The 23,453-nt window shown below is 37.9% G+C and overlaps 1 protein-coding gene across 6 annotated transcripts in view; it reads right to left on the bottom strand.

Annotated features, from left to right (window-relative positions):
- Positions 1-17,231, bottom strand: part of LOC129271580 (probable ATP-dependent RNA helicase DDX4) — a 32,686-nt gene extending 15,455 nt beyond the window's left edge. The window contains exons 1-10 of one of the 6 annotated variants that reach the window (XM_064107139.1): positions 16,764-17,231; positions 10,762-10,792; positions 10,237-10,268; positions 7,925-8,180; positions 7,546-7,614; positions 5,601-5,702; positions 4,681-4,761; positions 3,714-3,794; positions 3,045-3,125; positions 149-241 (exon numbers count right to left, since the gene is read on the bottom strand). In XM_064107139.1, the coding sequence (XP_063963209.1) occupies positions 149-241; positions 3,045-3,125; positions 3,714-3,794; positions 4,681-4,761; positions 5,601-5,702; positions 7,546-7,614; positions 7,925-8,180; positions 10,237-10,268; positions 10,762-10,792; positions 16,764-16,796 (859 nt within the window). In that variant the 5' untranslated portion in view covers positions 16,797-17,231. The remainder of the gene's footprint in view (positions 1-148; positions 242-3,044; positions 3,126-3,713; positions 3,795-4,680; positions 4,762-5,600; positions 5,703-7,545; positions 7,615-7,924; positions 8,181-10,236; positions 10,269-10,761; positions 10,793-16,763) is intronic. The other 5 variants (XM_064107141.1, XM_064107142.1, XM_064107140.1 and 2 more) reach the window with 5 other exon arrangements.
- Between the last annotated feature and the right edge of the window lie 6,222 nt (positions 17,232-23,453).

Raw genomic sequence — 23,453 nt, 5'->3', positions numbered from 1 at the left:
AAATCAATTGCATAACTAGATATCCATTTGAAAGAAGTCATGATTTTGCTCTCAACTTTTTAGACATTTTACCCAATGCAATATCATGCCCCCTCAACTTATAATTTTTCATTTTCTCATTACTCCACTACATCACATAAAAATTTACTTCTTGTATCTGGATTGGGGCACTCCTTGGCGAAGTGGCCTGATTCTCCACATCTAAAGCAATTCCCACCACCGCCACCGCCACCTCCACCACCTGTTATTAAATGAAAGACATCAGAGCAATATGAAATTTTCCTGTATTTCCAGATAGTGATAAAGCCACAGGAAATTCAGAGACTGCTTGCCCACCCCCCCCCCTTCAACCCTGGACTACACTTTGTCTGTGTGGTTAATCCAATAATTGCCCTGCCCCACCCCCATCCCACCTACAAGTCCTTGCTAAGCTTTATCAACCCAATCAAGGACAATCATATAGCAATAGTACCTCTTCCTTGAAGGTACAAAGCAAAGTGAAATTGAAATCATTGTAATATGGTTTCTCACAAATGAAACAAATAGTGTTTTTCACAAATAAGTGATATTGCAACTGATACCTCTTGTGTATGTATCACATAAACAAGGTGGCTCACGAACTACAAGTCTCGCCTGATAACGTGATCGATAAAATATGCAATATGATCTTTTGACCTTATCATCCTCATAGACACATGTGGAGTATATTACCCAATGGATATTTGTAACAAATGTAAACACAATTTATGCAAAAATAAAGAAATGAGAGCAATTTGAACAAAAACTTGACCTTTTGACCCCCAGATGACCTTTGACCCCATCACCTTCATGGACACACATGTGGCATTACCCAAGGATCATATGTACCAAGTGTCAACAGAATTGAAGAAATGAGAGCAATTTGAACAAAAACTTGACATTTTGACCCCCAGATAACCTTTGTCACCAAGGCATCACCCTCATGGACAAACATGTGGTATTACCCAAAGATCATATGTACCAAGTGTCAACATAATTGAAGAAATAAAGAAATAAGAGCAATTTGAACAAAAACTTGACCTTTTGACCCCCAGATGACCTTTGACCCCATCACCCTCATGGACACACATGTGGTATTACCCATGGATCAAATGTACCAAGTGTCAAAATAATTGATGCAGAAATGAGAGGAAGTTGAACAAAAACTTTAATATTTTGGGGACATACATGACCTCATATCATTTGACCCCTAGATGACATATGACCCCATGGACACACGTGGTATTACCCAAGGATCATACGTACAAAGTATGAACCTAATTGATGCAGAAACTAGAGATGCTCGGCGGGTCGCGCAACCAGGCACAGGTATCCCCGAACCCACCGGGTCATCCGTCATTGCGATATATAGAGCTCACACTGAAATTTGACAAATAAATACAATTATCATGGCGACAATGACCTTAGCATACAGGTCCCCCAAGCCCATCTACCATCCAAGTGTGGTTGAAAAGTGACTTAAGATTGCGGAGAAAGAGTCTTGCATGTAAACTTCAACGTTGACCTGAAAATGACCTTTGACCTTACCATGTAACCTCTGACTGCAGCATAACATGCAGGTCCCCCAAGTCCATCTAACATCCAAGTTTGGTTGAAAAGTGACTTACGGGTGCGGAGTTAGGTGTCATAAGAGAGTCTTGCATGTAAACTTTAACGTTGACCTGAAAATGACCTTTGACCTTACCATCTGACCATCGACTGCAGCATAACATGCAGGTACCCAAAATCCATCTGCCATTCAAGTTTGGTTGAAAAGTGACTTACGGTTGCAGAGTTAGGTGTCATAAGAGAGTCTTGCAAGTAAACTTTAACATTGACCTGAAAATGACCTTTGACCTCCGACTGCAGTATAACATGCAGGTCCCCCAAAATCCATCTACCATCCAAGTTTGGTTGAAAAGTGACTTACGGTTGCGGAGTTAGGTGTCATAAGAGTCTTGCATGTAAACTTTAATGTTGACCTGAAAATGACCTTTGACCATACCATGTGACCTCCAACTGCAGCATAACATGCAGGTCCCCACAAAGTCCATCTACCATCCAAGTTTGGTTGAAAAGTGACTTACGGTTGCGGAGTTAGGTGTCATAAGAGTCTTGCATGTAAACTTTAACGTTGACCTGAAAATGACCTTTGACCATACCATTTGACCCCCAACTGCAGCATAACATGCAGGTCCCCCAAGTCCATCTACCATCCAAGTTTGGTTGAAAAGTGACTTACGGTTGTGGAGTTGTGTCATAAGGTTTGTGACGGACGGACCCCCCGTTTGGAACCCTGTCACGACAAAAACTCTTGTTACCATGGCAACAATGTCTCCGCCCACATCAAAATCAATAGGCGGCTTTGCTTTACCATAATGGACCTTCATGCCACATTAAAAGATTATCGGAGAAGAAATGCAGCTGGTAGAGCGCTCACAAGGACATCTCTGCTATTTCCACAAAAACTCTTGTTGCCATGGCAACGATGTCTCTGCCCACACCAAAATATATAGGCGGCTTCGCTATACCATACTCGACCTTCATGCCAAATTTGAAGATGATCGGAGAAGAAATGCAGCTGATAGAGCGTTCACAAGGAAATCTCCGCGGCTGCGGCAGACGCGGCGCGGCCAAATCTATAGTATCCTCCGAACTCTGTTCGGGGGATACAATAAAAAAATGAGAGCAAGTTGAACAAAAAATTAAACATTTTCGATCAGACTAACAAGAAAAGTGATTACTAGGTCTCTAACAAACTTCATTCAGGCGAGACAAAAAGGAATGTGATGGAAATGAAAATAGGTTGGAATTGAAAGCAGAATAGTTTGATCATGGGTCCCTCCCTCGAACCCCACCCTTTACCATCACACAAACTCTAGTTTAAATTACACAATTAACATTGGGATATTAATCATATACTGTTTAATTCACCACATGCACAGGAAGTTATTCTCCTGTAGAGGGACCCATCACTTAACATCCTTTCTGAGGAACAGTCAATCTTAACATGTAATTTAACAAACCTGATTCTTTTGTAGGACATTCTCTTGACATGTGACCTGTTTCTCCGCAATTATAACAAGCTCTGTCACCACCACCTCCACCTGTAATAGAATCAAAGACGTAAGTGCAATATGAGATTTCCTGATAGTGATAAAGCCCCGGGAAATTCAGAGACTGCCCTGCCCCCCCCTTCAACCTGTGACTGTGTGGCTTTTTGACCTTGATCCAAAAGTTGCCCTGCCCCCTCTCTGTTCTCATCTTTACAAGCATTCCACAACCATTTATACTTGTTAAGCCTTTTCAACCCAATCAAGGACAATAATAAGTACCTCTTCCTTAAAGATAAAAAGCAAAGTGAAATTGAAATCATTGTAATATGGTTTTCAAACGGTGATTTTCACTAACAAGCGAAACCTCCTGATACCTCCTGTGTAGGACATAGAAAAAGAATATGATGGAAATGAAAACAGGTTGGAATTGAAAGGAGAATAGTTTGATCATAGGTCCCTCCCTCGAACCCCACCCTTTACCATCACACGAACTCTAGTTTAAATTACACAATTAACATTGGGATATTTATCGTATACTGTTTAATTCACCACATGCACAGGAAGTTATTCTCCTGTAGAGGGACCCATCACTTAACATCCTTTCTGAGGAAGTCGATCTTAGCAAGTTATTTAACAAACCTGATGCTTTTGTAGGACATTCTCTTGACATGTGACCAGTTTCACCGCAATTATAACAAGCTCTGTCACCACCACCTCCACCTGTAATACAATGTAAGACATAATGTGCAATATGAGATTTCTTGATAGTGATGAAGCCCCAGGAAATTCAGATACTTAGATTTAAATGATGTAATTGTTGGGTACTTAATTCCATCAGGGAGATTGTTCCAACTGCGTGGCCATATTGTCTTAATGAATTTGTGTTTTAACCTTGGAATAATTAAATTTATTACTTGAGCGAGTATTGCGACAAAATACCCCCAACATGGCCAAAGTTCATTGACCTTGGTCATGTGACCTGAAACTTGCACAGGATGTTCAGTGATACTTGATTATTCTTATGTCCAAGTTCTATGAACTAGACCAATACACTTACAGAGTTATGATGGTAATTCCACAATTACCCCCAACATGGCCAAAGTTCAATGACCTTTGACCTTGATCAAGGGACCTGAAACTCGCACAGGATTTTTACTTGTAACTTGTAAGCTAGTGAACACTTTTGCGAGAGTGATCACGAATTTCCTTGTTGACCATAGTAGATTGCGAGACAAATGAATACCCTCTAGATATTAGGTCCATATACTTTCTAAGTTATGATGTCATTTCAAAAACTTATCCTTCGGTTAAGATTTGGTGTTGACGTCGCCGTCGTCGGAAAAGCGGCGCCTATAGTCTCACTCTGCTATGCAGGTGAGACAATAATACAGGAAATAAGGGCTAATTGACCTTGATCGAAAAGTTGACCTGCCCCCTCCCTCATCCCACCTTTACAAGCATTCAACCATTAGTACTTGTTAAGCTTGGATATTAATCATATACTGTTAATTCACCCCATGCACAGGAAGTAATACTTTTCTAGAGGGACCCATCACTTAACATCCTTTCTGAGGAACAGTCGATCTTAACAAGTAATTGAACAAACCTGATGATTTTGTAGGACAATCTCTCGACATGTGACCCGTTTCACCGCAACTATAACAAGCTCTGTCACCACCGCCTCCACCTATAATAGAATGAAAGATATAATGTGAAATATGAGATCTGATATTTCCTGATAGTGATAAAGCCACTGGAAACTCAGAAACTGCCTTGCCCCCCCTTCAAACCCAGAATACACTTTGAATGTGTGGCTAATTGACCTTGATCCAATAGTTGCCCTGCCCCCTCCCTCATCCCACCTTTACAAGCATTCAACAACCATTTGTACTTGTTAAGCTTTTTTAACCCAATCAAGGACAATTTTATAGTGCTTCTTCCTTGCAGATATAAAGCAAAAAAATGAAATCATTGTAAGAGTGATTTTCACTAACAAGGATTATTGCAACTGATAACTGCTGTTTTCAACATAAAACTAGAAAATGATAGAAATGAAATTAAGCTGGAATTGAATCAAACCCCACCCTTCACCATCACTCTAACTCCAGATGAAATTACACAAGGAACATTTGGATATTAACAAAGACAGAGAGAGGGCACAATTGCTGCACATGGGGATAATTCCACCTTTTCTTTCCCCAAAAGCTCTTCGATATATTCATTTCTAATTTTAGAAAAAAAATTGCAGAAAAAAATCTTAAAACGTAAAAATCATCTATTCCTACACCCCTCCACCATTTCCCTCATGTTTTGTAAATGACCCAAAATAGTGATACACGACTGTCTGCTTACTTGATGACGTAGGGCGCACTTTCCAGCGTTTCAGTCTTCTCCTTGTGGTGTCTCTGATATTAATCATATACTGTTAATGCACCATATGCACAGGAAGTTATTCTCCTGTAAATGGACCCATCGCATAACATCCTTTCTGAGAAACAGTCAATCTTAACGAGTAATTCAACAAACCTGATTCTTTTGTAGGACATTCTCTTGACATGTGACCTGTTTCTCCGCAATTATAACAAGCTCTGTCACCACCACTGCTACCACCACCACCACCTCCCTCACCTAAATATATATATTATGCAACATGCAGTGCAACAAAGACACCCAGATAAAGATCAAGGTTATACAGAAGAGAAGGGGGGGGGGGGATAAATGGGGATGAAAGGGTGAAGGATAAATGCAAGGTTTGAAAATCAGAGTGAAAAAGATATACAACTGGGCCCCGTTGTACAAAGAGTTACGATTGATCCGATCAATCATAACTCTATGGAAATCCATCAGTGTCATAATTTTTTCTACAGGAAATTTGTAAAATGTCCTTTGTAATCAAAGGAGAACACCCCAAATTGTCAAGAAATCAATGAATTTATGGATATGCATTCATATCTAGAATTTTTTTTTAACAAACATGCATTTCGTATGTTGACTTTGCTGGCTTGCCATATTTACGATTGATCGGATCAATCGTAACTCTTTGTACAACAGGGCCCAGGGGTTGGTCCTACAAAGAGTTGCAACAGATTTAAGATCACACTCAAACTGAGAGTAATAACAAATTGTGCAATTAAGAGAAAGGAAAAAAAGATCAATCTCAAATTGAATTCGGTTTAAGTGCAACAATAGGTAAGATGAAGCGCTATATAGGATAAACTGCAAAAAGTTTGTTACGAAATGCATGAAGAATGAGCAATACCACTGCGCACACTTAGTTTACACACAATGCAGAGAAAGGAGCAAGTTTTCAAATGACCATTTGAAATTAATATTCTAACACCAGCAGGTTTGCAAGTAAGAAAGCATAATCCCTGCTTTTCAATTTTTCTTTTCATTATACGATATTGCACTGTTTAGGGATGCAATCTACAAGGCTGTATGGTTTATTTTACAAAATCATACTTTTTGCTTTAATTCACTATAAAAAGCTCAGAGTGCTAATTGTTTTAGTGTAAATATTCTTATCACCATTATTAACAATTACAAATGAAAAAATGAATGTTGAAAATGAATTTCTTCTGTATTTTATTGTTTTATGAATTTCTTTGTTTTCTGACTTTTTGTTTTTCTTTCGCCAAATTAATAGCAGAAACTTTTTAAAGCATTAAAGCACAATTATGATAAAATCAATTAATTTCAGCAAATGAAAGTAAAAGTAATCATATCTTTATGAATAAGGTGAGAAATTTCAATTTAAATTGACACAAAATCACGTTTTGGAGCAATTTCGGGTCTGACATGCACTTATGTTGCATAATTTTCGAACCGCATACCCGCGCATCGTGAATTTGGTCTCAAAAGATGTGCAAGACTTCAAAGTGAAAAGTCAGTAAGCGGCACGGAAGAAAAATCTCGTGCAGCGGAATGGCCGTGGCGGTTTTAGGGTTAATCAAATCTTTTCTTTTTGATAATTTTTTTCCAGACATGGAGTTGAGGCTTGGAGTTGCGAGTCAGACTGTTGGATATAACCTTTTCCAATAAGACTTTGTACAAGCGACTCAGCTCGAAGCCGTCCTCGACTTCATCCCTATTAATTTCCTTGAACTCTAGCTCTGAAGCACGGGTGAATTTACATGAGGAAACTAAAAATAATTCTTGCCCATATCACTGATGCACGGTAATAAAGATTGCAAATGTCAAGCAAAATCATAAGGAATGCAAATGTCTTTTTGAAAGAGCAAATAATGAAACATGACTGTAATATGACAAGCTATTATAGTACTATTTGTAAGAGCAAATGGAAGATATCAATATTCTACAGATGCCTGATCAATAAAGAAACAAAATAATAGAAGATGAGCAATTGGTTGCGTTGGCAGACTGGAAATGAAGCAAGATCATGACTACATTGTCTCATTCTAAAAATCCACATGAACAGAATAAAATACCAAGAAAAAAGGAAAGTTCTTACGTCTGCCGAAACTACGTCCTCCTCCATTTTCAGAATCTCCAAAACTACGTCCACCTCTATCTCGACCACCTGTTAAAAAAAAATTAAAGCGTGACAAAGGAATGACTAATCAATGTATGGCTTTACGTCATTTTGTTACAATTATAAAACTTTCATTTTAAAATCTTCACCCGAGGTTAAGATTTCAATGTTGACGACACCGCTGCTGTCGAAAAAGTGACGCCTGGCTATAGTCTCGCTCTGCTATGCAGGTGAGACAAAAATTGTTATTAGTCTAACAGATTCCTGTGGTCCCAAGAGAATTGACTAACATGTTGGCCTTAATATGATCCCTCTGTCAATCAAAAATTGATCCCACAGATTAGAAAATTATACTCACCTCGTCCTCCTCCTCCACCACCACCAAAGCTACTCTTGCTCTCAAAGCTGCGCTTGCCGGCTCCACTACTACTGCTTTCATCCCAAGGACTGCTACTGGTATCATTAGAAGGGGCATCGTTCCAACCACTATCTCCTCCATTACTGGTACCGTTAGTCGTACCGTTGGTTAGACCACCAACACCACCTTGCTCTCCGAAGGATTGGAATCCGCGACCCCTTCCTCGGCCTCGACCCACACCAATGCCAAATCCATTCTGAAATAACAAATCCACATTCAATTTTCAAAGAAAATGTAAGAGTGCATTGGAAATTTCCTAATGGGGTATTGGGGTTTGTGTTACGCAATCTATTCCAAATTGATGGATATGAAATCATTGTGCGAGCATTTGAAGCAGGCTACCTTTTGATGTTCATGAAAATACATATTCCATTGAATGTTATTCAAATTATAACGACAGACTTTAATGGAAATTAAAGCAGGTAATTCATGTCATTTCCTGTATTTCAATCAAATAGAGATATTTTGTACCAGTGATTATTTCTTTTTTACATTTTCAAATACGTTAATAGTGATTTAAAAAAATGCACCCCAGCTAATGGAAAGTGCATCATATACTGTGCTTTTGCCTGTGTTCAAACACTGATAAGCTATATACTAGTAGCTGAATAAAGCTATTTAACCTTGAACTTGTTTATTAGCTTTGCTATTATCTTCCCTATTCATAATAACAAGTATTAAAGCTCTACCAGCTGATGTACATGTAATGTAAGGGCATTCATAGGGAACCACGTCATGTGAATTTTCTGAACAATAGCTCTGGGTTTCTTAGGGTCAGTGTCCACAGACAAGTCCTGGTCACTGGTAGAGCTTGCATGTTCTCTGGACGGGCTATGGAGAACAGTAGTTTTATATGATCATGTACTTTTTAACATGCCTTTCTCTTCTATACAATACTATCACCAATGTGTAGGGACAGTGTTTTTATGCGATCGCGGAAAACGGACAGAATTCACGGAATTGGCCTTTTGAAACGGAAAATCACAGAAAACATATTTTTTCTCAAAATGCACAGAATAGCAACATAAATTACTCCCAAATCCTCAACGAAATATGAATATCAACTGGTAAATAAACATGATCTCACTTTGCTACAACAATCATGACAATCCACACATCATGATTGCACTCGAGCCCCTCCATCGCTCGATCGTATCAAAATTAGTTTACACTCACGTACGCATAAAGGCAGAAACACGGCCGTGTGTTGCTGCCCTCTGCGTTCGGTCATAATATCATGATTGCGGTATTCAACAAATCCAAAATGGCAGATAGGCGAAAGTCGTCAACTGCTCAAAAAGTCCCCAAATCAGCGATAAATCTCATTTAACCATAAAATAATGTGAAAGGTGAGAATGTATTCATGTTGATTATGTTTCTTTATATAGTTTTTGTACTTGAATCTCTTCAGAGTAAAATTGATTTTGAAGAGTTGTTAGTACAGTGGCAGATACAAATTTTGACCAGCGGGAGCATTTTGACATTGCTACTCATTGCATATTGATTTTCTATGTAAACGGAATTGTCACTTTTTCATGTACACAAAGTCAATGGGGAAACGGAAATTCTGACATGCTGAAATGGAATTTAAAGGGATGGTCCAGGCTGAAAGTATTTATAGCTTAATAAATAGAGTAGAATTCACTGAGCAAAATGCCGAAAATTTCACCGAAATCGGATAGCAAATAACAAAGTTATTGAATTTTAAATTTTAGCAACATTTTGTAAAAACAGTCATGAATATTCATTAGGTGGACTGATGATGTCACATCCCCACTTGTTCTTTTGTATTTTATTATATGAAATTAGATTTATTCAAATTTTTTCCTCCAAGAACTAGAAAAATTGGATTGACAACTGATTTAGTGCACTAGATATTTATTGCTGCAACCTATTTCATTATAACGGAGACATATTATTCACACAAGTATGAAATAATGAAAAAAATATGATTTTATGTAATAACATAAGAAAACGGAAAGTGGAGATATGACATCATCAGCCCACCTAGTGAATATTCATGATGACTGTTTTCACAAAATATTGCTAAACTTTAAACTTCAATAACTTTATCATTTGTTATCCGATTTCAATGAAATTTTCGGCATTTTGCTCAGTGAATTCTACTCTATGTATTTAGATATAAATATTTTCAGCCCGGACCATCCCTTTAAGATTTTCTGAAATGGAAAAGGCCATTTTTAAAAACAGAAAATCACTGTCCTTAAATATGGTGACCACAGTATACTCACTGCTTTGGCTCCAAAACCTGAACTTGATCCACCTACATTGGAACAAGAAAAGAAGAATAAATTCATGTTCATAATCTAATAGAGTTGGTATTACCGTTAAAAACTTATTTTAAAAATAGCCCCCAAAATAAGATTGCATGATTTCTGTCATTACTCTTTCTTGCCCTCAACATATCAAATTTACTAATGAAATAGAAGTACATGTATGGGGGTTGAGGAACTATTTGATAAATTAGTGTACATGTATCCTGTGTAATATGACACTATGTTATCATCATTCTATATATTTTAATTAAAACAAAATATAATAAGGATAGCTTTGTAAAAAATTGATCTAAATTCCCCTTCCCTACCTAAATGAAAACAACATTTTTGGTTTATTCTGATGAAGAAGAGAGAGAAATCGTTCCAATCATATCATTTGTACATGTAAGAGGGGTGGGGGGCATTGAAGGACTGATAGCAGCAATCTAAGAACTGAAAAAACTACATCATTTGTGAGTGATAAGCTTGAAGAATTCTTACCATAACTTTTCTTTTCAAAGCTGGTACCACCCTGTAAAAACAAAATATGGGAAAGAAAAGGAAGAATTTGAGTTGTGATAGAATAAACAATAAAAACATTTTAAAAAGTTTATTCAATGAGAAGTTTATTGGATTCATCTCATCTTCTAATCACAGTCATTAGTTTAAAGTCCTACATATTATGTGTTCCTTCCATCCGCAAGACCTTTGTTTACAATGTGCAGCACTGAAACCATGTGAAATGCATCAAATTTACAATCTAATTTATCTTTTCTCAATTTCTTGAACCTTTCTCACATACTGAATATTGCTGATAAAATATATCAATAAACCAAACAAAAAAAATTATGCATTCTCCTTCATGTAATTGTGAACAGTAGTCATTACTGATCAGTAACAGGGTTCCCACAGAAATTTGAAAACAGAAATCCATGACTTTTTCATGACTAAATTGCTGCTTTCCATGACTTCCTTTCTGGCACGGTTTCCAATATCAGACATGTTACGATGGCCTCCACCTCCCCTCACAGCCATCCGTTCCACCCACTATCTTACTCATGACATGTACATCTATTATCATTAGTATATATATGGGCTGTTTCAGACCAGGGTACTATTTTCGTTTCACCAAAACCCAAAATTTAAAATTATCTTGAACACAATTCCATGACTCTTCACAAATTTTCCAAATTCCCTGACTTTTCCCTGACCACAAAATTTTCCATGACTGTGGGAACCCTAAATAAATGCTTGTGGAAATGCCAATTACAGGTACATGTATGTAAACTTTAATATTCACCTCAAGCAGTCAAATCAATTTTTTAGACCAGAATTTTGAAAACGTGCCTTGAAGGATGATAAGTCCACCCAAATTAAAAGTTGATTTTACTCAAAAGGGAAAAATACAACAGCATAACACTCAAAATTTAATTGAAAAATAAGTTATGACATTTTACATTTTTGCTTAATTTAAAAAAACTCTCTTATTCGCAATGTAACTGAGTTGTGCATAATATTAAAGTGTCTTGTAAAAAATAAGTGCAAATTTATGATGTCATAACTTTCCGATATTACATCCAATTTTGATGAAATTTTCAGCAATATGCCTGTTGATTTTTTGCTATCAATTGATTCAAATCACCATTTTTCTGGTGTGGACTTAACCTTTAACTTCTAGTCCAATTTCTGTTATCCCAGTACATGTAGACTTGACTTGGCAAAGTTGCCTGCGTATCATACCACCACTCTAATCCTACCCTCATAATTCTCTGATCTATTCATTCCCTGAAATGAAGGGATTAATTGTCAGATAATTACCCCTTCTTCAATCCAGATCAGCTATTCTACATAACTGCACCTCCTTACCTATTTTCATGTAATCATACCATGTTCTCAATTTCTTTACTTAGAAGGAGCAGTAAGCTACAAGGAAGCTTTATTGTAAGAAAGGCAAATAAGTTCTCATTCATTGTTGGTGTTGAATAATTAGGCCTGTGCCAATAATAATCAATGCACAATGACAGAGGACAATGCTGAGTCTGTGAACAGTATTGTAGCGAGTGACTACCCCTTATTTTGAGGCAGGACTAAAACTTGGAAAGGTGATGGACCAGGTTTGTTTCCCTCTCTGACTTCTAAAAAAAACTTGCTTCCTTGCTTAAATTCTAGCCGATTTTATCTGAAAATTAGATGACATTAAAACAAGCGCCACATTCCTTCCTAGATTTTCGTTTTAATTTTCAATTCATTTTTCATATTCATTTTTATTTCATTGTTTATTTACTTATTTATTAATCTAATATTTACTCTTTTTTTGGGGGGGGGGTGCAAGGATTATTCACTCTTTCATCTGCCACTAAGTTTGTGTCTTCTATTTCTCAAGGGAGGCACCATATTTATATTTTATAGGGGTAAGATGAACAGGTGACATTTTTTCCGCAATAAAATATTATAATACCTCTCCTTGATTAAAAACATTGCAATCACAAACATTTATTAGGCCTGGAAGTAAAAATAAATAGATCGAATGGTTTTGCATGGCTTGCCGCCAATCGCTAATCGATTAGCAATTATTTTACTGTTCGAATGTTGGGCAGATCCCGATTAGACATTAGAGAGAGAGAGAGAGAGATAAAGATAGGGATGGGAGCCAGGAGAATTATCATTGAATATATACTGAATCCCTTTCATGTTTCAAAACAAAGCAATCTGAGAATTGCAGACAAAAAAGACATAATTGGAATTTGGACTCGACTGTACAATGATCTGGGCTGATTCATTCAAATTGGGGAGGGGGGTGCAATTGGAGGGATGCATAAAAAAAGCATTTTAATAGGACAGATTTTTCAGTGGAACAATAAACTAAATCACTGAATATACTGAATCCCTTTCATGTTTCAAAACGAAGCAATCTGAGAATTGCAGACAAAAAAGACATAATTGGAATTTGGACTCCAGACTGTACATGTACAATGATCTGGGCTGATTCGTTCACATTGGGGAGAGGGGGGGGGGGGTGCAATTGGAGGGATGCATAATAAAAGCATTTTAATAGGACAGATTTTTCAGTGGAACAATAAACTGACAGTTAAGCTTAATTCATATACCCAGTAATTCCTTTTGACACAGAAATCAAAGAGTAGGGGGAACAAATGGTCCTACTTTCAACTGTGAGAAGCATAACATTCTCTACACCCTTGATGTTTTATGAATGATCGAGGTACAATTTTATAACATGTGGCTTTGCCAGTACAGTTTGCCATAGATTTTCTGCATTTTGGAAGTCACTATATTTAGGTCAACTATTGTGATTCTAGACGTGATTTCGGATCATTCGGATCAACAATCGAATCATTTGATTGTTCTTGCAGGAAATAATCAAATGGTAAAAATGACATTCATCCCAGGCCTAACATGTATGCATGGCCGGCGGCAGCGGCAACATGTGTTTGAATCAGCGGTGAATGTATAACACATGAAGTAACAGATGCAGGTTTTATACAGGTGTATCATCGATTTTGACAATGAGAGAACCTGTCTTAGAAAAAGGAGTGAACAACTTGCCTATCACTTGAGTATAAAAGGTGCCTGAAAGTTTTTTTTTTGCATCAATTATAAAAAAAGGGCATAGCCCTCGGAGTTTACAAGTTGTAAATTGCAGTCAAATTTTTACGGGTTCACTGCTTTTGTGTAGACTGTATTGTAGCATACATTAACAAGTAACCTGAGGTCAACTAATTTGCTGAAGAGATAAGGGGGGGAGCAAGTTATAAATATAAGGATAAGTCAAATCCCTTCAAATTTTAGAGCAGAGAGCTGACGGTTTCATTTTCCTCTAAGTTCAGAGCGACACCTATGTTTGTTCAATCACCAGGCACGATCACATGGTCTTCATCTTTGGATTATATTACGCTCTTTCAGTTAAGGTGCTGGTAGTTGGTCCAAAATTTGGGATTGTCCCAGAAAACGAGGATATCCTCATAAATCAAGACAAATCATGTCTTGATAAATTGAGATTGTCCTTGTTCATGGGGAGTTTTTTTTTTTCACTCCCCCTGCGGGACCATAGACTGCTAAAAGTAGATTTAGTGACCTCAATTCCCCCCAGCTCACCGTCTATTTTTCACGACTTGAAGTCTTCCAGTAATCTTTTTATAAAACCTGATATGTATACAATTGACTAGCGCACTGGATCTGGATTGGTGTCGGCACTGGACAGGTGATGAACTTTCCTTGATTTCTTGTGTAGAGATATCTTTGAAAACTGAGACAGTCCCTGCATCATGTATGTAAACTTTTTAACTGGGACGATCCCAATTTTCTGACCAGCGCCTGTCTTTCTTCACTTCACTTTCTTTGCTGCCTCAGTCAGAGTCATGCTTCACATGTTCATTCATCATGTTCATCATGTTCATGCATTCATTCATCATGTTCATGCATGCGCAAGTCAACTCGTAGAAGCGTCAGTTAAAGTTACAACTCCAACCAAGTCGATGGCAATGCCAATGCTCAGTCAAAGACTTCGTTGGAACATGGACCTATTACGAATGGACATTCAACGAATCCCCTCCTTTGACCCAAAGACCGTCGCCGCTAATCCTTTTATAAACAGAGCGCTGGCAGCTGACACCCATCAAGCCGGTCGTAAAACACGCTCTCACTGATGGACAGCGGAAATCAATTGTACGCTGCTCCTACCCATTGCGATGTTGTTCGTTCACTTTATCAAAAGCAACGCACAGCAGCGAACGTTAGCGCTATGAAAATGATAGCAGAAACAAGAAAACAGGCGTGCATAAACGTATTTTTTACGTACATCGCTAACAACCGGAAATGAAATGCATTGACATCACCTTGCAGATCCGTATATCTACGGCAAAAAAGCAGTTGAAAATTGACAAAAAAATCTGTGGAAAAACGTTAAAATTTCATCTTTTTCGGACAGTATTGATGTCGATAGTAGCGCTTACCTTCGGTAAGAAGTTGATTTTCATTTGGGCATAAAATTCCACAGGATTGATGAAATTTAACGGGATTTTTTTTTATGGACAGACGACAATCGCACATTATAGACAGCCTTAAATAATGTACTGAAAAACCGGATATGAATTGCGCATTGCATTCTAGGTAATGTAGGGACTTTCCCTATTGGCAATCGGGGCTACAACATGACCGTCTTTGGTCGAAAGAGGGCCAGTGATCGATCGGTGACGATCATCGGCCGAAAGGAGCTTGTGTAAACAATCGCCCCGGGCGGTCGTCGTAAAAACCGCGTAAAGAGAAAGTTAAGGGTTAGACAGCAATTTTGACAGCTGGAAACAGGTGGTGGTCATAAAATGCTCTCGTTGAATGTCCATTCGTAATAGGTCCATGGTTGGAATCAGTGCCACTGCCAGTGCCATGATTTTATGAATGAGTGCAGTGGCAGTGGCTCTTTTTCTGGATTGCCTTGACTAGACATGCTAGACAGTCATGACAGTTTAGATTTGTGTAACAAAATGGATCTCGGCGCTAGTGTAGTTTCGCACCTCCCCGTTTAATGGTTTTCAAACATGTACAAATAATCTCACCCTAAATAATTCACAACCTAAAAATAAAATACTTGCATCTGAGCCTCCAAAGTCCAGTAGAAGTTGAATATTTGCCGTTTTGACACTTTTTTTTTTAACAAAGTTTTACACCTATTTCGGAATCACTCGGTCGCTTGAAGCTCAGCGCTGCACATAAATAAGCAGTCGGTACGCGTACAGTACGTACCACCTAGTGAAGTGCAAGAAGAGCGAGTTTTTCTATGGTAACTTCAAAAAGATTTTTTTTCCCCTCTTTCAGCTTATTTTCATCGCTAAATCTACGTGTATTCACATTTTTCACATTTCTTATTTCATTCAAAAAATCACACACACGCACACCCCACACACATACCTTCCCACAACAAACATCAACCACTCTGCACAACCACTACCGTAATACTTGGTGCAAGCTGAAAGAGGGGAAAAAATCTTTTTGAAGATACCATAGAAAAACTCGCTCTTCTTGCACTTCACTAGGTACGTACTGTACGCATACCGACTGCTTATGTGCAGCGCTGAGCTTGATCAAGCGACCGAGTGATTCCGAAATAGGTGTAAAACTTTGTAAAAAAGTGTCAAAACGGCAAATATTCAACTTCTACTGGACTTTGGAGGCTCAGATGCAAGTATTTTAGGTTGTAAATTATTTAGGGTGAGATTGTACATGTTTGAAAACCATTAAACGGGGAGGTGCGAAACTACACTAGCGCCTGGATCTCCATATAAATTGCAAGATAATGCCAATATACGTTTGTAACTCAAATTCAACTAAGGAAGCATCATCATGAATTCACTCACTCACTCAGTCACATGGCCAGCATCGTCATAGACCACACACAGTTAACTTTCAACGTTACACACTCCAGCACACTGAAAAGCAAGTGCAAATTTATGCTTGGTTAAATTCATTGGAATAATCACGAGAAAACTTACCGACGACGAAGGGGCATTCCAGTCTTCTGACATCTTGTTGTTATAAACTATTTCAAGTTAAATAAAACTCGGGTAAAGCCTCACAAAATGATTCCCTCTCAAATATCTAAGATTTTAATCATCGCATGTGCAATTATTCAAGATAAGTTCAGTCAGACCTTGGTCAAAATGTCAAAGTGAGATGAATATTGCGCAGCTAGCTAACATGTGGTTCTCTATATGCGCTTGCGCCACAGTTTGCGCTAGCGGTTCGCCCAACAAGGACTCTGTAATATTGTACTCGGTACCAATGATCTAACGCATGGGGCCCTCCTCAGCCTCAGCCTCAGCCAGGCCGCTACATAGGCCTACCACTTGATGCTAAACCCCTCCCTTTGCACCACCACATTTATTTTGGAAGTGATGAACAGATGATGAGCCGTTTTTTTAAAGAGGAAAAATTGAGTGACCAATACCCTGTTTGCGTGTGTGTCAAATGCTCTGCCCCCGACTGAACCCGGGAGCCGAGGACCGCCGGGGTTCGACGGACCGTAGGCCGTACTGGACTGAAGTTTTCTTTTAATTTAGAGTTGAAAACGAATTTTCACCTTTTTCTCAGCCTATAAAAGCATACTCACTTTTTTTTAGTCTTTCTGTTTTCAAATTCACTTATTTTAGTCCCTTATACAAATAGAATTAATGATCATTGCAATCAGCATAGAATTGGGACCGAATGTGTAATTGGCCGATTCCGTCGCATGGTGGAGCGAACAGCGAAGCACGTCGACGAAAGGAGGAGAGCTCGAGAGAGCTAGAGCTGTGTGTACATAAGTGATGGGGGAATTCCACGTACCGTAAATAAAAGGAATTCGTGGACACACCGGAAAAACCCTCTGGTGCTGGTGAATCACATGGAGTATCACGACATGCTTGAGAGAGCGCGCGCCAACAAACTTTTGACCAATGGGCAGCAAGAACTACTACAAACTTGCCGATCAGTAATCATTGTTTTTGTTCATTAGGGCCTTGAATTAATTCTGTGGAGCGTTTCATGAAAGGACTCGTCGGCCGTTTTATATCCGACAAGCGGGCCGACAAGTCCTGTTTTATCCGATAGTTGCCCAATAGCCGGGGGGGGGGGGGGTACTCACGAAAAAAGGCATACTGGCCTTAAACATGGGTCCATATTCTCCTCCAATTTCGGGTGATGGGTATGGGTTATGAACCTTCAGCCGCACACCCCCGTCCAAACCAAATCTAATTTCTAATTTTTAATTGTAAATTTTGTCAATGCTATTGTTTTTGGGGCCATGTATGATTTGTATATACATATTTTTATGGTTGAATAAATTGAATTGAAGTACCCCCCCCCCCCCGGGCCCAATAGGAACTGTGTGCTTCTCAGCCAATCAGAATCAGAATAATTGTCAGTACTGACAACTTTTTCAGACGAAAAAAGAAACACCCCTATAGCTGGCATGACCCACTGGGGGTGCTGATGTAAATTTGACAAAACAAAGAGGTTTCACCGCTCCGAAATGGCGAAATGAAGGTCATTTTGGTCCTATCCCGACAAATTTGACAAAAAGGGGTTTCACACCAGGGGGGGGGGGGGAGTGGTGAACCAGCTATATTTGCCTTCCCCCCCCCCCCCCCCCCCCCCGTGGTAGCACTGCACACAGAGCTTTTTGTCAGATGACATCCAATACATAACCAGAAAACCAGAAGTGTCGGCCTGTTCTGAGCAGACCCTTCAGCAGTAAACATTTTTGCACTTTCTTTTTCTGGGTGTCAATCCCGGGGGGTGACCCCCAAATATATATATATATATATATATATATATTGTAAAGAAATGGATGAAGAGAACAATGGTAGGCGTAGCTTAAATCAAGGTTCCCCAGAGCTATCTACCCTTGTCATTGTTCGAAACCCACCTTCACCCGACAAAGGATATTATAATTGGTATAGTGTCGAAAATCTGTCTATCTGACGGTCAATCGGATCGGGGTCGCCCTATCCACTAACCCGTCTCTGTGGTCTAGTGGTTAAGGCACCGGCGTTCAAAGCTGAGGGCCCGGGTTCGATTCCCGGCAGAGACATTTTTTCGGCATCACCAATTTTTCCAAAGGGTATATAGCTCTGGGGAACCTTGATTTAAGCTGTTGTACATGTATAACTTTACACATTTATATATATATATATATATATATATATATATATATATATATATATATATAAAGAGCGACCTGTATTATCATCACCCAAATAATTTACGGTAGAACATTATTATAATTATGATGAATTATATGGCAAGTATGATCGTGATGATAAGGAAGAACTAGATTATTTTAGTTGTGATTATCTTATGTACCATCGATTCTTTTTTTTTTGGGGGGGGGATTTTCTTGTTTATTGTTAATTTCGGAAACTGTTAGAAACAGATGGATGGAGAAAGAAAAGAATTCCTGGATGAAATGCAATAAAACGTTAATGTTGAAATGTTTTCATAGATTACTTAATACTTCTCGCCACCAAGCGCATGGAGTGTGCCCGGAGTGTGCTCCGTTTATTTTGCCACCCTTTTGGATATTAGTTCATTATCGTTAGTACCCATTATTATGGTTTATGATATAAAACGAGTGGAGAAAAATAAATTAGACGTCTATTTTAAAACGGTAGAAAAGAACCGTGAAAACAGACAAGAGTCCTGGAAACATGAAAATTGCCTATACAAGTTCAGCTTGCTCTTCGCGCTCGCATTAATGCTCTATGCCCTACGAAGTACCTATTCTTGTTGTAAATATAAAGCTAAGATGTCAGTCTCAAGGATTATCCCAACAGTGGTGTAAAGATGGGACTTAGGGGGCAATGGACACCCAAAATTTCTACGACCAAGAAAAAACAGAGACAAGGAAAGGAAAACGGACGGAACATGTCAATAATCTATCACAAAATAAGATATTTTGTATAAAAAGTTCTAATATTTTGCTTGCACACTTTACTCGCTTTCAAGCTTTAAAAAAAATTATTTTTCCCTTATACGCCACGCATGGATCCCTCAGAATTTGTGCTCATTTTACCACTGACACCCCATTCCCTCTAAACTTAAAAAAAAAATCAAACATATTTGTGTCAGCAACCCCCCCCCCCGAATACCTATCAGCACCCAATTTTTGGGTGGCCAATGGAGCCAGAGATAGTGTCTCAGTGCAACACCAGAAGGATTTAAGCTTTTGGTCTGGACACAAGTCTCATCTAGTAAACTAAAAAAAAAAAAAAGATGTTTCCTGAAAAATATTGACATTAAGGTCTATTATTGTTCAGAACACCAAGTTCGGTCCGGAAAACTGTAAATATGTTTTTTCTCACTTTCATCTCTGATGGGGAGGGCTAGACAAAAATTATCAGGCTATTATCCTGGCAACTGTCCATGCCATTTTTTTTTACACTAGCAATTTAGAAGAACCATAATCATACTGCAATCATAATGATGGTCACTTCTTTTCCTCCCATAATTTTGAATTCAATTCTTTATTTCACTTCCATTCAAACATAATTCAGAGTTATATAAATCAGATACAAATTCAAGGAATATAGAAAAGCAGAAATTGTATGAATTTTTAGTATTATTTTGGGGAAGCAAACTATCCTTTGCCATGGCAGGTTGTCTATTTCTGTTTGTCACTTTCTTTGTATCTCTCTCTGCCTCTATCTCTTTCTCATTCTATATTAACAGATTACTTTGCTTGTCTGTTGTCATCCCCCTCGCTCCCCTTTTCTCCCCCTCTATCTTTCTCTCTCCCTCCCCCTCTCTCTCACACATAGAGAAGTAGGTGGGGGGGGGGGGGTCAAACAACAGATCTGTAGCACCAGAAAATACAGTTATTCTATATCACAAAGCCCACCACGGTTTCCTTTGTGACTTTTGGAAATTTGCCTCTTTTTTGGCATATATGATTAGGTACCTCACATGGCATATAGTACATTATTTGATAGATCAATAGTATTTTTAATTATGAATTAGTCAATGACTTCGCTGAAACTTATTTTGTTACTAGTACCCGTTGGAGATGGAGCTCGCATAGAATGTGGGCTGGAGTCTATGGAAATTTGTTTTAAAGTTATGGTACATGTATTTGAAAAGGGGGCGGGGAGTGTAGTTTTTGCTATTCAATTGAAACAAGCATTACAAAGACATTTTTCTTTCTTTATATTCATATTTATGTTCATATTTATGCTCTATTTATATTCTACATTTAATTGGTAATAACTGGAGATAACAGTAATATATGATTTATCCATAGACATCTTTCTATATACACACATCAACAATATACATCTCAAAATTAACTACATTAAGACATTGGAATGTATAGGTTCCTTATATCTCTAATCACTTGCCACTCTAAATCATACTACCAAAACAAGACCGTGACAAAATGCACATTTAGAATAAATGTATAACAGTATGCTTGAATGGTATTAAATGATTACAAGGAAAATCTGTAGCAGGGATTTTGTTAAAAATACTCTTGATACGGCTCATGAGGAACTGTTTTCAATGATCCACTATCAATCCCATGTTTTTTAATTGAACCCTTCATATTTATCTTTGTTGAAATACTACCCATTTTGAATACATTTTTCTACTGTCAAATTTGAGATGATATAATATTGTTGTACAATGTTTGAGAGGGTACATACAATTTTCTATTTCTAGGAATTGCATTTTCATTTTAGAGAATGAAACTATAAAACATATCTTCTCTCATACAATCCCCGACATAAAAGACATTTTGACCTGATAGAATAAACGTGGGGAAAAAAATCATCAAGAATAACTAATATTGTACATTAAAATGTTGCTTTCTATGACTGAAATTATGGTGTATAAGTACCAATCCCTTCTTTTTTATGCAAATTCAAGTCCCTGCACTGATAAATCATCACTAAAATATGAAAGGTATACATTCCCAGCGCTGTTGGACATATAATTATGTGAGCCCAGCATTCAGCACAAGCTGCCCGTTGACACCATTATACGATGCTTACGCAAATGCCACGTTCTGAATGCTCCAACTATAATGACTCTCAGTTCTTGTATGCTATTCAAAGATAATAATGATAATAGGCATTTATATAACGCAATCTATCTAGAAATATTCTATTCCGAGGCGCGTTGTAATTATTATCCAGGTAGGTTGGCTCCTCCTCCTTCTGCTGTGTGAAGTGACGTCAGCAGATGTGTGCGCCAGCGCCGATGTAGCCAATAGCAGCACAGCTTATATGTACTGAGCATGTGCAACTGGCTGATTGACGGCTGCATGCAAATTACGGTTTTGATCTTCGTAATGAAGATGGCAGGAGAACAGCACGCAACAAAATGATCCAATAGCATCCTTTTGAAACCCGGGAATATTTACCTTTAAGCGGCCGTTACACCTTTATGTGGACTTACATATGACTAGTTGGTGTTTCATCATTTAATCTTATTTTTTATACCAACAAATGGCAATTCCTGTTATAAAGAAATAGGATTATATGATAAAATGGCTTGCCATATGCACACCAGATCCAGGCCAACATATAAGAGTTTTCATTGTTCCTACTAACCACAACCATGGAAAGTCAGCAATGTCAACATCTAAAATATATGTTTTGTTCAAAATATTTCCCGAGATGTGATGTACAAATTCATCATTTACTTGAAATTTCAGTGTGCTTGTTTAGTTGAGGGAGGACATTGAGCAATTTCCTGTAGGAAAAACTGTGACAATGAAAGATTTCCATATAGTTGAGGTTAACCTCTTACAAAGAGTTATGATTGATCCAAACTCGATGGAAATCCATCAGTGTCATAATTTTTTTCTACAGGAAATTTGCAAAATGTAAACAAAGGAAAACACACCAAACTGTCAAGAAATCAATGACTTTATATCTATACATTCATACCTAGAATTTTTTTGAACAAACATGCATTTCATATGTTGATTATGCTGGCTTTCCATAGTTGCGATTGATCGGATCAATCACAACTCTTTGTAAGACGGGCCCCAGATCACTCAATATCCATACATTCATTGTTTTCTTTAAAATGCAGTGTGCTTCTCTCTGTTTACAAAGGACACTGAGCAAATTTCCTGTAGAAAAACTTATGACATTGACAGATTTGCATACAGTTGAGGATGATCAGACCATGGAGCTATTGTAAGAGCTCCATTATCAGACTAATTTCAACTCTTGTAATACAAGGCCTATGTATGACAACCCCTTCAACCACTGCATTTCATCAACCACCTGAGCCTATCAAGATGGAAACAAAATCTTTCCAGACAGGCTCTATAATTCGAGTGTTTTTTTTCAATAAATAACCAATGCACTTAATCAGTTGTCAATCCAATTGGTTTAGTTCTTGGTAGAAATTTTTTGAATAAACCTAATTTCATATAATGAAATACAAAAGAACAAGTGGGGATATGACATCATCAGCCCACCTAATGAATATCCACGAAGACATGCCTAGAACTGTTTCATCGGAATAATGCAAATCTTTAAAATTCAATAACTTTCTTTGTTATCCAATTTAGATCAAAATTTCATAATTTTGCTCTGTGAATTTTACTCTATTTATTGAGATATAGATATCTCCAGCCCAGACCATTCCTTTAAAACTGCACCTACATGAATGGAAACGGGATGCTTACTTGGAAG

This window comes from Lytechinus pictus, chromosome 11 (genome assembly GCF_037042905.1).
Source record: "Lytechinus pictus isolate F3 Inbred chromosome 11, Lp3.0, whole genome shotgun sequence".
NCBI classification, from domain to species: Eukaryota; Metazoa; Echinodermata; class Echinoidea; order Temnopleuroida; family Toxopneustidae; genus Lytechinus; species Lytechinus pictus.
This window is presented reverse-complemented; position numbering and strand designations above follow the sequence as displayed.